General features: G+C 46.1%; 3 protein-coding genes across 5 annotated transcripts in view; all 3 read left to right on the top strand.

Moving 5' to 3' along the window:
• Nucleotides 1-14,271, top strand: part of LOC306803435 (mas-related G-protein coupled receptor member H-like) — a gene marked incomplete at its 3' end in the record, with an annotated part of 144,361 nt that overhangs the window by 24,319 nt on the left and 105,771 nt on the right. The window lies entirely within an intron of this gene.
• The window catches only part of LOC306803436 (uncharacterized protein), a 100,395-nt gene that overhangs the window by 50,408 nt on the left and 35,716 nt on the right, over nucleotides 1-14,271 (top strand). The window contains exon 1 of one of the 2 annotated variants that reach the window (XM_079308842.1): nucleotides 2,705-2,796. The exons of the other annotated variant lie outside the window; for it this stretch is intronic. The gene's annotated coding sequence lies outside the window, so the exon portion shown is untranslated. Of the gene's footprint in view, nucleotides 1-2,704; nucleotides 2,797-14,271 lie in introns of those variants that run through there. 2 annotated transcript variants of the gene reach the window in all.
• Nucleotides 3,112-14,271, top strand: part of LOC306803429 (mas-related G-protein coupled receptor member D-like) — a 46,948-nt gene continuing 35,788 nt past the window's right edge. For both annotated transcript variants that reach the window (XM_079308833.1, XM_079308832.1), the window contains exon 1: nucleotides 3,112-4,124. In XM_079308833.1, the coding sequence (XP_079164959.1) occupies nucleotides 3,149-4,069 (921 nt within the window). In that variant the 5' untranslated portion in view covers nucleotides 3,112-3,148 and the 3' untranslated portion in view covers nucleotides 4,070-4,124. The remainder of the gene's footprint in view (nucleotides 4,125-14,271) is intronic.

Genomic DNA, 14,271 nt, shown 5'->3' with positions numbered 1-14,271 from the left:
AGTCAAATTGCCAATGCAAAACAATGTCTCAGTAATTTAGCCAGCTTGTTCACCTTTTTTCTAGGGGTGGACAAACAACCTGGTTGCAAAACCAGGAGGATCCTTTCAAGAAACAAACAAGAGACATAACTGGTGTTGTGGGAACAAGATTGTGAATTTTGAATAGTATTGATTTAGAAGTATTAATGAATAAATTGGCTAACATTTCTTTAGCTCTCTGCTGTATTCAGGCTCTATTGTGGATGCAGTCAGTTGCTGCCTCAATTGTACAAGAAGTTGAGGAAGCCACTTTTCCTACTGAAATTCAGAGAATAATTTGGGATAATGCCCATGATCTTGAAAAAGAATTCCAATCCTGGCGAGACTACTACCCCAGCATAATCACAACCACAGCCTTTGCACTGATCATATGTAATGCTTCAGTACATTCAATATTCCCTATCACTGCATTAGGGCTCAATCATGACAGAGCTACTCTCTATCCTTTCGAGCATAGAGAATGGGCCTGTCAAATTGATGAGAAGTAACAAACTATTAATTTGGAAACTTACATTGTCTGGGAACAACAAGGATTTATCTGTGAAAGTAATGCAATCAGAGCTCAAGATATTTGCTCAGACACAGAACAGAATGCCTGTAACTTTGAAAGTTATCCAAAGGAGATTCCTGAAACAATACTGGGGTATATGAGTAATGGGTGTGCATGCTTTAGAACTGCTTGTGATAGTATTTTCATAGAAGATTTTGGTAGTGAGTACTAAAAATAATTTAAATCTTTGTGTCTGTAACTTTACTAAAAATGCTGTTTTAAATTTGAAAATTGCTTATTTTAACATTGCTTATTTTAGTTGTGTTACATTTTGAAACGAAATTAATTATTTGATTTGCAATTTGAAAATTGCTTGTTTTAAAATTGCTTATCTTGTTGTATTGCATCATGAATATTTATTAAGATTGATTTTTAGTTATTATTTAATTATGTTGCATTCTCTTTAAGTATGGATTCAAACTGATTATTATATTTTAACCAAGAAATTATTATAATTAAATCAAAAAATTGAAAACTTATTAATACTGATTTAAATTGTTTATTTGGTGTTTGTAATCAGAAATTTAAACTGATTGTTAAATTGATTATAATATTTTAATCAAATCAAAGAATTGAAATTGGAAACTTATTAGCGTTGATTGAAACTGCTTATTTATCTTTTTGGAATCAGAAATTGAAATTGAAAATTGAATGTTAAATTGATTATCTGTTTTGTTTTCTCTCTCCTTTTTTCTTTCCCTTATCTTTTTCCTACTTTCCTATTCTGTCCAACTCTCTGGGATATGCTATCAACTCGGACGAGTCCTGAAGACTTCGCAACACCACGAAGGAAATGCTGCTGCCGATGATCATGAGTCACGGGTGGTGTAAGAGTCGGTCCGAAGTTTTCTCTGATCTGCCTCATGACCATCATCAGAGACTGGGCCCTGAGATTGCTCCACTTGCCCTGATCCGGAGCTCCGGCCTGGCCGAGGTGGATGCTTGTGGGCCAAGGGCTGTTTGTAGCTGTGCCTGGTGCTTGTCACAGTGCTGCAGGGTGCTGGTTATCGCACCCTGTCCCTGCACCTGCCTCATGGGGCGACGATCTCCACATACAATAGTCCATAAATCTTCCCAACTTTTGGCCAGAAGACACTCGCTTTGGAAAAAGACTATAAAAAATTACTTTCCCCAAACTGACTTTGAGATCTCTTTCTTCCCAATGGATTGAAGACGCATCTAGTCTCGTCAGATGGCCACGAGGATGCATCCTGTCTGTTGGTAGCTATATCCCATCCTTCTCTCTCTATCTCTCTCTCTCTCTCTCTATCGCAAAACTCGATTGTTAGCATGCAATATACTACCTTACTGCTTTCTTGTAAACAAACCTGAGTCTCTTGCCTTTTGTCTTTTGCACCCTGGAGTCGAACGAACCATCACGAGTCCCGCTCGTGTTGAGTGGATTGTGACAATGGCTAGGACATGGGGATAGGGAAAGGATAGGATAGGATAGGATAGGATAGGATAGGATAGGATAGGATAGGATAGGATAGGATAGGATAGGATAGGATAGGATAGGATAGGATAGGATAGGATAGGATAGGATAGGATAGGATAGGATAGGATAGGATAGGATAGGATAGGATAGGATAGGAGCTCAGTTCATCCTGTAGCACTTCCCAGAATGGGAGTTACTTCTGACAAGCAGCCAGCTGCCCCACCAGCTCTGCCAGAATTCCAGTGTCACCAGAACCACCAGCATCTCTCTGCTGACTATGACCCCTCAAGGAAGAGAAAAGAGGAATGGTAGAAAACTGTAGGGACAGGGAAGGCAGTAAGAGAATGAGACATTGTGCAGGGAAGGAATGTTTCTCAACAGGTGGAAATGAGGAGCTATTTCTAAAATGTTTCATTTTCAGCTTTTGAAAGAAATCACTTCCTCTAGAGGAAAACAAAAAAAAAAAAAAAAAAAAAAAAAAAAAAAAAGAAAAAAAAAAAAAAAAAACACTGAGGAAGTGGATCTCTGACGTAGCTGAAGATGCAGTTTCCGACTCCACTGAGTCTGGGGGTGTAACAGCCTGGTAGAGATCAGAGAGAGCTGGCACGACCCAACTGGGGGGCTCCTGGTGATCTGGGCATATTCTCCTTCACGTTACTGACCTGGAAATAGCTGCTTTAGGACACGGATCCAAAGGACAAAGAGGTACCAGGAAGTACCACTGATCTGGACAAACCCCCTTTGCCTGCTGCTGCCCCACAGTGAACAGGTCAGTGGAATGTTTTCCTTCCTCCCTTCTTCCCCCTCCTTCCTCTCCAGCAGCTGCTCTGTTCACCCTCTCCTGGTGACCACAGTGCCCTCCCCAGGTGCCTCCTCCTCTAGCCTGTGCTTTCCTTCCGCATCCCCTGCCGAACATCCCAACCCTCCCATTTTCCTCTCCCAACCCACAATTTCCACCACCCTCCTCCCCTACAGATCACACTTATCTCCACTGAATCCTTCCCACTGCAGGGAGCTGCTGCGTACTCACATGATCCATCTCTGGATTCTCCAAGCACTGGCTGCCATCCATCCTTACCACAGCCAGGGGCCACATCCCACTGTCTGCCCAGTGTCCATCCATGGAGGTGACCACTGTGTCCCCATCTTCTCCCTCACCCATTGAAGGGGCTGATCTCTGTGAGACAGATGTCACTGGTGTGGCCATACACAGTGTGTCACTGCTCATCTGCCTCTGTGGGCTGGCTGGGAATGGGGCTGTCCTCTGGCTCCTCAGCCTTGAAAGCTATAACATTCATATATTTGATGTGGCTTTTTCTGACTTCCTATTCCTTCTTCTCATGGTCTTCTCTGGACTTGTTTTCTTGGTGGAGGATGTGTCCTGTCCTCCTATCATGTCCCTGAAATTCGTGAGCTTCCTTTTCCAGCTGTCGCTTATTTCCTACTTATGGGCACTGTTCCGGCTGATGCTCAGCAGCAATGCAGTTGATATGTACAAGCTCTTCAGGCTCTGCTGCCACCGCGACCTTCCTGAACGCCTGCAGTGCGTGGTGTGGAGAGCCCAGTACTGGGCCTTCTTTGCTCTCCTCAACATTGTTCCCACACTGATATTCCTGTGTCCATCAGAGGAGCAGAAGCACTGCCGGGTAGCTCTCATCTCCATGTTCTCCATCATCCTGCTCCTCTTTGTTGTCCCCATGGCCATTTCCCGCACAATCAACGCTATCAAGGCCAAGCGTGGCTCCCCGCATCAGCAACCCAAGAGGCGAGACAATGTTATCTTCATAATTGTGCTCATCACTCTCCTCCTCGGCATCTTCAGTTTCCTGCAGCAACTTGGTGACATCCGTGTGTCCTCCCAGTTTGTTTTTCTGCTCACCTGCATCCACAGCAGCATCAAACCCTTCATCTACTTCGTGGCAGGGAAGTGCTGGAGTCCCTGTTCCATGAGCTCCCTTCGGCACTCCCTCCAGACGGTCTTTCAGGAGCAGGAAGAAAGCACTCCCATCAGAAATTATGCCCCCAGGGACACGGGGGTCTGAGCCTGTTGATCCCTTCCACTGCTCTGCTGAAGGACCTTGGCACAGGTTTCCTTTAGTCACCTCATCAATAAATACCCACAACATTACCCACTCTTATTACATTCCTACAGGAGAAGGGAGCAGGGGCATTGCCAGGTGCAATGTGGGAGGGTTGCTTTGCCATAGAGCACATTGCAGCATGTCTTTCCTCCTCCCTTCTGTGCCCACATGGCTCCAGGCAGTGCAGCTGGACTCAGTGATGTTCCCCAGCTCTATTCCACATGGAATGACCCTCATTGCCTGGGCCCCAGGGAATGAACTCCACCCCCTTTGGCTACCCAGGTGAGTTTCATGGTGCTTTGAGGGATTTCTGCATACAAAGAATGTAACACTTTAAGGCCCGGGGACACACCCAGCCCTGGGGTGTGATTTCCCAAATCCCTGTGGGGCTGGTTCCTCTGGAAGGCAGGACAGGGGTTGGGATGACAACACAGCCTCCTTCCCCTTCTGTGCAGCAGAGCTAGCCCTGCATTCCCAGCTGATGGGAAGTGACACCAGGTAGGGCTGCTGAGCTAGGCAGGGACAGGAACATTCCCTTGTACTTTCACTGGGAATTCGTCCCATTCTTTAATTCCAGAATTAAATTGTCTGAGTAAAGTGCAGGCTCAAATGTGACCTCTACTGAACCCTTGTGCCTGTGAGCAAAAATAGCTTTCAACATGGAAATTCACATCACCAGATAGTTGGACCTTTTAATTGCATAGAAATTAGGGGGGTTTTCTGCTGTTCTGCAGAGTAGGGCCATTCTCGGGTTCTCCAGCATTAAAGTCCAAGGAAGCCTTTGACCACCTCCATCCTGAACCTGGCCACATCAGGAAGATCTGAACAGAGACTATACATGTCATCTTTAGCCAAAATCCATCTTATACTGATCTTTTTAATTTTGTTATTATCCCTACAGTAAATTGGCATTTATGTCTTTTGTTTCACACCAGAATGAAACTCTGAACACAAAATTTGTTAAATAAATAAAATCTGTGTTTATCTACAGAACCTGTCACCATTTCATGCTGAACACCCCAATTCTCCCATTTCCCTATCCCTATGCCTTAATTTCCACCATCCTCTTCCCCTGCAATTCTCCCCACTTAATCCTTCCCACTGCAGGGAGCTGATGAGGACTGCATGTTCCATCCCTGGATTCTCCAGCCACTGACTTCTCATCCAGTCTGACCACAGCCAGGGACCACATCCCAGTGCCTGCCCAGTGTCCATCCATGGAGGTGACCACCATGTCCCCATCTCCTGCCCTACCCACTGAAGGGAATGATCTTGTGAGATAGATGTCAACAATGTGGCCATGCACAGTGTGACACTGCTCATCTCCCTCTGGGTGCTGGCTGGGAATGGGGCTGGCCCCTCTCTATTCAGCACCAGCAGATGCACCGACTTGCTGGCCAACCTCACTGCTGCCCACTCGCTCTTCCTCCTCTTCACAGTCCCCTCCACCCTGCTCTCCCTGGTGAATGTGTTCTGCTCAACTTTGGTGCCCCCTATGTATTTGAGCTTGCTTTTCCAGCTGTCACTGTCCTCCCACCAGACAGAGTTAATCTGGCTGATGTTCATCAGCATCAAAAGGTATCGAGAGCCCATCAACTTCTGACTTTGGTTCCATTCCCACCAGTACCAGCACCAGCTGAGGGTGATGATGAGACCCCTGCTTTGGGCCTTTTTCTATGTTGTCATTGCTGTTGTTCTAATGGTGAATTTCCTGTGCCTCTTCCAAGGGAAATGCCTGGTGGTTCACATGTCCCTGTACATTCGCACGTGCCTCCTCTTTGTCACATCCTTGTTCATTTCCACTGCAATCATCTACATTATGGCCAATTTTTACCCCCAGCTGGAGGAACCCACTCTGCTTGAAAGCATTATCTTCTTCTCTGCACTCTACTCCTTTCCCATCAGCCTCTCCAATTTCTTGAGTCACCTCGGCTACACTGCATGGTGCTTTTCCTGCTCACCTGCATCCACAGCAGCTTCAAACCCTTCATCTACTTCTGGATGGGGTATCTCAGGTTACCATGAGGACTGGACACCACTCCATGTCCCTGTGACTCTTCTTCCAGAGGGTCTTAAAAAAGCTGAAAGTCAACACTGCCAGTGGCAATGATGCCACCATGGACACAGCAGTCCCAGCCTGTTGATCTCTTCCACTGCACTGATAAAGGACACCAGGACATTGGCTAAGGATCATTGAGCCACTGCATTGATAAATATCCATGGTATCCCACTCCTGCTATATTCCTGGACTAGAGGGGAGCAGGGGCATGTGGGACAGATGTTCTGCATGGAGCAGACTGGAGTATGGCTTCCATCCTCTCTCACGAGTCCTAGAACACAATTCCCCAAAAGGGATGGTGCCTCACACAGCTATGATCCCAAAATTTTCTGCCACCTGGTTTTTGCATCTCGCTGCGGTCTGATAACAGTAAACAGCATTGTGAACCCTGAGCTGTCTTGGTCACCTCTGCCAGCGCTTCCCAGCTTCCTCTGGCTCCTGCTGCCAGGCAGGAATGTGGCTGGAGGATGGGGACACATCCATGGCTTGTGCTCCCTGGAGCAACCAGGATTCTGAGTGCCCAGAGCTGGCACAGCCAGCACGGACAGGATGGCCCAGGGGCTCAGCATTCCCCCCTGGCTGCTCCAGAGTGTCACAGCACAGATGTCCCTGGTCCTGGGTGGAGCGGGACAGGAGTGGGACTGTCAGGGTGGAAAGGCAGCCTTAGGTGATCTGGGAGTGTCAGGGGGGTCAGGAGGGGCCAGGAAGGGTGTGGATGCTGCCAAACCCAAATGTCCCGACTGGGGAGCAGCAACGCCTGAAGGGCAGCGCTTCAAGGCAGGAAGTGAACATGGGATGGGGTCACAATCCACTCACATAAGCAGGATTAGTGGTGATTCCTTTTACCTCGGGGTGCAAAAGACACACAAAGGGGGACTAAGGTATTTATTCATCAGCAAAACAGCAATGCACCTTTACTGAGTGCCAACAACTCAATTTTTTGTGATAGAGGGGAAAGATATAAAGGAAGCAAAGTGAAGAGAGAGAGAGAGAAAGAGGGGAATGGGGAATAGCTACCAACAGATGGGACAATGACCTCATGGTCCAGCCAATAGACGTGTCTTCCTTCTGCAGGGAGATCTCAAAAGTCTTTTCAGAAAGTCATTTATTCATAGTCCTTTGCCAAAGCGAGTAGCCTCTAGCCAAGATGTGGGGAGATTTATGGACTATTGTGAGTGGAGTCCTGTTGCCTGGAGAAGCAGGTGTGTATGTGCAGAACATGCAGAATGCAGCGTACCATGACGGTACAGGACACTTGCAAACAGTGCCTTGGCAAGCATCCACCTCAGGCAGGCCAGGACTCCTATCCAAAGCAATGTGGGGTCCTTGGGGTCCTAGTCTCTGAGCTTGGTTGGTCGTGAGGCAGATCAGGGAAACTTCTGACCAACTCTAACAGATGGGATGCAATGGGATAGGATGCGATGGGATGCGATGCAGTGTGGGGCAGAGATGGTGATGAAGAATGATGACAAAATCAGGCAGAATTAAGTCCATGTGAAATATTTGGCAGTAGGACACACAGAAGGATCTCTGAAATTTCTGCTTGTGGTGAGACTTTACAGCCCGGATTTTATGCATTATATCCACACATAATCATTAAAATCTCTTTCTTATCTAGTACATAAACATTTTCCTTGAACTCATTTCCATGCATCCTCTTCCTACTAGGAGTCTTTTCATGGATCCGGAAGATGATCCAGAGGGGTTTCTGGTGGTTAAATTCACAGAGTCCTGTGATTTTAAATGTGACCTCGCCTTGAACTCTTCCTTGGGCCATATGCTCTTCCTTCTTGTTACCAATGTTCCCCCAAAACCACTGCAGGCCTTTTACTCTGTTTCTCCATTGGCTCCAGCCCCACTTACCATCCTGTGTTCTTCTGCAGAGCACAGGGGAGCTGGGCTTTCCTCCTCCCTCCTGGGTCTTAGAACTCTACAGGCAGGAGGAACAGAGAAACTGCTGAGGTTCCAGGTGGAGGGGGGCGAGATCGGGGTTGTTGGGGGAAAAAAGGGGGCCCCAGGGACAGTCGGGAGTGTTGGAGGTATTTTGGAGGGGTCTGGAGATGGTCAGAAGGAGGCTGTAGGGGGTCTGAATGCCAACAATTCAAATCTCCCTATGGGAGGATGGCAGAGCCTAACCAACCACACTTGGAGTGGAGGAGTGTCTGCCCTCTGGGAAGCCTGTGGGATGTGATAGGATGGGGTGACAATGGACGTTGGGGTGGGGATGGGAATGCGGAGCAGCTCAGATGTACTTCCTTAGGGCCCCAGGGCATGTTTTGGCAAGGAACCTGGAGCTACTTCCACACTGGGAGTTGATTCTGACAAGCAGCCACTACTGGCCATGCCAGCACTGCCAGCATTCCGGTTCCACCATCACCAAAAACATCCCTTTGCTACTGGAAGAACAATGACCTCTCAGGGAAGAGAAACAAGGAATGGTAGAAGCCTGTTGGGAATGGGTGGCAGTTAGATAAAGGACATTCTCCTGGGAAGGAATGTTTCTTATCAGGAATTAATCCAAAGCCACAAAGAAAAAGACACTTGCCTTGCAGAAAAAAAAAAAGGGAAAAAAAAAAAAAAAGGTAACCATAAAGGCTTGTCTGATGTAGCCAAAGTTGTAAAACCATTTAATTTCTAACATTCCCTGTGACCCCACTGGGTGTTGGGGACCAACACCAGGACAGGGCACAGAGAGATCAGCCAGAGGTATGACAGAGCTCTGTTGCAATCCAATACCAGAGGTATAAGGAATGCTTTAACCCGTCCCTCCTGTCCCTATCCTATTGGCAGAGAGCCAAATTCCCCTCCCTGACCCTTTCCTAGAAATGACCGTTATCTGAGATCCTTCTTTTTTTGCCCTGGGACCACCATGAAATAAACTACGAACATTGAGAAAGACAAGGAGCCTCTTTTGAACTTTTTTTTATCTTATGCAGTGCCTAGCTCCTTCTTAGAAATAGCTAGGAAGGAGTTACAGTTTACTGCAGTTGGCAATCAATGGTGGGGCTTGAAATTAAGAGCCCACAGGTAGCTATAATCCCACTTTGGGGATTTTTATGCTCATTGGCTCGATCAACTACCCCCCACGCTTGGCAGCTGTTTTTATACAGCCCCAGGCAGGGAGGATTGAGCCAGAAACTCTACTCTAGCACCAGAGTAAGCCGGCTCAAGGATAAACAGCTTCCATGAACCACACGACAGCCCAGGTCTGCAGGACAGGTAAAAAGTCCCTTGTGGGAGGCAGGGACCCCAAAATTTACCCTTAGTGGCGGGGAGGTGATTCCCCAAGCGGACCAGTGGCAGTGCGGCAGCAGAGGCAGGCATTAGGATCCTGCGCCAAAGCAGCTGCTGTAGCGGTTCGAGCGGAGCGGGTCCCCACCAGTGTGCATGGGAACTGCAAAAATAAACCCTGCTCAGAGCGGCGCAGCTCCGGCGTTGTGCAGCACCTGTGGGCACCCCAAAAGCAGTGCAAGACAGCAAAGCTACTCCGGGGACGGCACGGCCGGCGGAACGCTCGACGCGTCTTTGGGGTTGCGTCATCCCGATCACAGAAATCCCCGCATTGCCTTTTCTTCTGGGTTTTTAATTTCGGGTCAGAAAAGAGTCGTTTTTGTTTGTGTGAGTGTTGCATGGAAGTATAGGGTATTGTGCAGATCACCTTTAAAACATCACAATGGGCGCACAGTTATCTACACATCAAAAGAGTGTATTTTCTCAAATTAAAGAAATTTTACATGCCGAAGAAATTACAGTTTCTAAAAAACTGTTAAAGCATTTTGTCTGTTGGTTGTTTTTTGAAATTCCAGACTGTGAATTACAAAATATAAATTCAGTTTTATTTTGGGATAATGTGGGAAATTTATTAACATCTAAAGTAGAGAAATTTGACTCTAGTGATGCTCTATTTCTTCCAATATTTTTACAAGTCTGCAAATGCTTATTAGAAACAGAGAACAAAAGACAGCCACAGATAAATCCTTTAAAACCCCCTATCTCCTCCAAATTCCCCTGTCCCTGTAAAGAACGAGAAACAAGAGGTTCCTCAGAAAGCTACTAAGTTTCCTCCCCCAAATATACCCAAGTTCTAAAAATTTTGATCAGCCTGTTAGACAATTCTCTTTATACTTGTCTCTTTCACCCATTTTACCTCAAGGGCACAGTGATGATAGTACAACAGGTAACTTTCCTTTGTCTCAAAGTGGGGACGACATGGTCTATGGCAGTAGCTATGCTTCAGCTTCTTCATCCCATAACCCTTTCTTCCCCTCAATTCCCTTCCCTGCTCCCTTTCCTTTCCCCTCTCATAACCTGTTTCTGCTCCTGTGTAACTCTACAACCACAAGTTCCCTTAGTCACTTCTTCCCGGCTCAAGTTACAGATATCAATCCTCCTAATTACAGCGAAGGCCAGGGAGAGAGTGATAACCCAGCGGCTGCAGGCAATGGGGGAGGAGAAAGTTCAGCTAACAGCAGCTGGGGAACACACTCTGTCCCTGCAGTAGGGGAAAATGCACAATCTCCCAGGCTGATCTATAAAGAGACACCTAACCCTAAAGCTCAAAACTTAGAAGAAGACTATATACCATCAGGTGCTCCTGTAGTCTATGTTGGTAGGAGAAATGGCAAGAAAAATTACCAACCTCTATCATACCAGAATAAAAAAAAAAATTGTGAAGTACAAAGAGAATTTGGTAGAAGCAGTAAAATTTTTAAAGGCATGATGAAAGCAACTTTTACTTCAAATGAGATGATACCTCATGATTTAAAGGATCTTTTCAGGTGTCTGCTAACTCCATCAGAATATGATTTATGGTTTAATATTTGAGAACGTTCTTTAATGGTTCTTTTAACAGAGCTTCACCAAAACCCTGACAATTCCAAAGATTCTGAAGATAATAATATTACACTTGATAATTTATGTGGTGAAAGGACTTAGCATTGCCCTAAAAAACAAACTCGAGTGTTATCGAAATTTGTTTTAGATAAAATTTGCAATATAGCCAAGAAAGCTTTTAATCAATTACCAACGGTTGATGTAACTGGTAGTTATATTAATGTTAAACAATATGATTCTGATAACTTTTTAAAATTTGTAGATTGTCTGCACACACAAGTGGAAAGACAAGTACACGATCCAGCAACCCAGGCGAAATTGATAAAAGATATGGCACAAAGAAATGCCAATGAAGTGTGTAGCAGAGTTATTCTAAGTCTTCCTATGTATCCAGAACCAACTTTAGCACAAATGATAGAAGCCTGCACCAGTAAAGCAAAACTGTTCAGTGCATCAGAAAGAAATCCAAGGCCAGCACCATCCAAGCCTGCAGCAGCTGAAACACCATGAGTGAAGAAGCAACCAGTGCCACCTGAACAGCTGCAGCATATTACCAGCTTCCAGTGTAAAAAGCAAGGACATTTCGCTAGAGAATGCCCTCTTAACCAGAAACAAAAGACATCTGACAAAAAAAACCCGTGTGTTTACAGTGCTACTAACATAATAACTCAGAAAGATATAAATACTGTGGGTACTACTCTGGCAAAAGCCTCTCTCTTAAAAACAAAGGGGGAGGATGGGATAAAAGGTGTGGGTATACAAAACAAATTAAACGTCAAATGTTCTATTAACCAGGTCCAGCAGCCTTGCGGACGTTTCAGGCTGGAGATTACCAAAGGTTTTTATTTCAGGTCTACTGATTGGACAATTATTTGCACGCTGTTCTCAGCCACCATTATACCTGGGTGAGGGGCAAATCTCAGCCCAGGCCATTCCCATTCCAGCAGAGGTCACAGCAGATGGAAAATCACCTGAGGCCTACTGGGTAGAAACAGTGGGTGAGGATAAACCTTCTTTGGCATGCAACCTTACACATGGATCGGATCATCACCATGTGGAAGGAGTGCTTGACACAGGGGCAGATGTGATGATCATACCTGAAAGGATATGGCCTTCACACTGGGAACTGCAACCTGTGGCTGGAAAAATTCAAAGTATAGGAGGAATTAAATTGGCAAAAATATCAAAAAGCATCATGCAAATTGAGGGGCTGGATGGAAAATTAGCTAGTGTCCGTCCGTTTGTTATAGATTACAAGTGTCCCTTATGGGGGAGAGACACCATGGCCCAGTGGGGAATTAGAATAATTATCCCTGAAACTCCTCGGGATTTTTAGAACTGGCCACTGTGGAGTGCCCTGCCCAGAAATTAACGTGTCTGAATGACACCTCAATTTGGGTAGCACAGTGGTCAATGAAAAAGGAAAAGCTTAAGGCGCTTGAAGAATTTGTGGAGGAGCAATTAGCAAAAAAACACATTGAAGAGACAACAAGCCCTTGGAATTCCCCAATCTTTGTATTAGAGAAACCCGGGAAGGACAAGTGGAGATGGTTACATGACCTCAGAGAAATAAACAAAATGATTCAGGACATGGGGCCTCCTCAACCTGGGATGCCATCCCAAACGATGTTACCTCGAGATTGGCAATTGGCTGTATTAGACATCAAAAATTTTTTTTGCAAATCCCCCTACACCCTGAGGATGCCCCAAGGTTTGCATTCTCAGTTCCCTCGATAAATCGAGAAGCCCCAATGAGGCGGTACCACTGGAAAGTACTTCCATAAGGTTTGAAGTGCAGTCCTTCCATCTGCCAGTGGTATGTAGCCTCATTGCTGTCCCCTGTGTGTGCACAGAAACAGGAAGCCATCATCTTGCATTATGTGCTTGTGTGTGCTCCCAATAACTTGATACTCCAACACACACTTGACCTAGTGGTTAAAGTTTTAACCTCTGCTGGATTTCAACTGCAGGAAGACAAGTTTCAGAGGATGCCACCTTGGAAGTATCTGGGCTTGGAGTTCTGTGCACGGATCATTGTCCCACAGAAATTGGAAATCAATTGTAATCCCAAAACCCTAGCAGACCTCCGTTCCCTGTGTGGGTCATTGAATTGGGTAAGGCCCTGGCTAGGCCTCACTAATGAGGACCTACAACCCCTTTTTAATTTATTGAATGGGGAGAGAGAGCTGGTTTCTCCCAGGGTACTGACCCCAGAGGCAAAAACTCCAATCAGAAAGGTACAGAAAGCATTGGCAGAGAGGCAGGGTCACCGTTATCAGCCTGAGCTGCCTTTCAAATTCATTGTTTTGGGAAAATTGCCACACCTGCACGGTCTAATATTCCAGTGGATCGAGGGGCAGAGAGACTCACTCTTAATCATAGAATGGGTCTTCCTCTCCCATCAAAGATCCAAAACCACCACTCAGCCACAAGAGCTGATGGCTCAGTTGATTCAAAAGGAAAGAATGAGACTGCGTGAGCTGGCTGGTTGTGACTTTGCATGCATTCACCTCCCCGTCAAACTTTCTGAGAAAGGAACTCTCCTGAAAGGCTGACCAAAAAGATGTTTGAGCAATGCCAGCCTCCAAATATCTCTAGACAGCTACAGTGGACAAATATCAGTCCACGGCCCAGCTCATAAGTTGTTCAATGAGGAATTCCATCTCATTTCTTGTGAGAAGAGGAGTCAGAGACCACTCAAGGCTCTCACAGTGTTCACAGATCTCACAGATCTCTCACAAGTCGGTGATGACTTGGAGAAATCCCCAGACTCAGCATTGGGAAGCTGATGTTGAGTTTGTGGAGGGTTCGCCCCAAATAGCCAAGCTGGCTGCAGTTGTGAGAGCCTTTGAGAAGTTTTCAGAGCCATTTAAATTGCTAACCGACTCAGCTTATGTTGCTGGAGTAGTGTCTAGAGCGGAGCAGGCAGTTCTGAAAGATATTGATAACGAGCATCTCTTCAGGCTTCTTTCAAAACTAATCTATTTAATTTCACATAGAGAACATCCATTCTTATGTGATGCATGTAAGGTCACATACCAAGCTGCCAGGAGGAATCGCAGAAGGCAATCAAGTGGCAGACTCCCTTGCAGCTGCCAGGAGAAATTGCAGAGGGGAATCGAGTGGCAGACTCCCTTGCAGCCCCAGCTGAGAAAGCACACCTTCCTGACATCTTCTAACAGGCAAAGCTGAGCCACCAGCAATACCACCAAAATGCTCCAGGTGTGGTCTGTCAGTTCCAGCTAACACGGAGTCAGGCTCAAGCCATTGT

Source organism: Erithacus rubecula (genome assembly GCF_903797595.1).
Source record: "Erithacus rubecula genome assembly, chromosome: 6".
NCBI lineage: Eukaryota > Metazoa > Chordata > Aves > Passeriformes > Muscicapidae > Erithacus > Erithacus rubecula.
The sequence above is the reverse complement of the archived record's forward strand: the minus strand, read 5'-3'. Positions and strand labels throughout refer to the sequence as shown.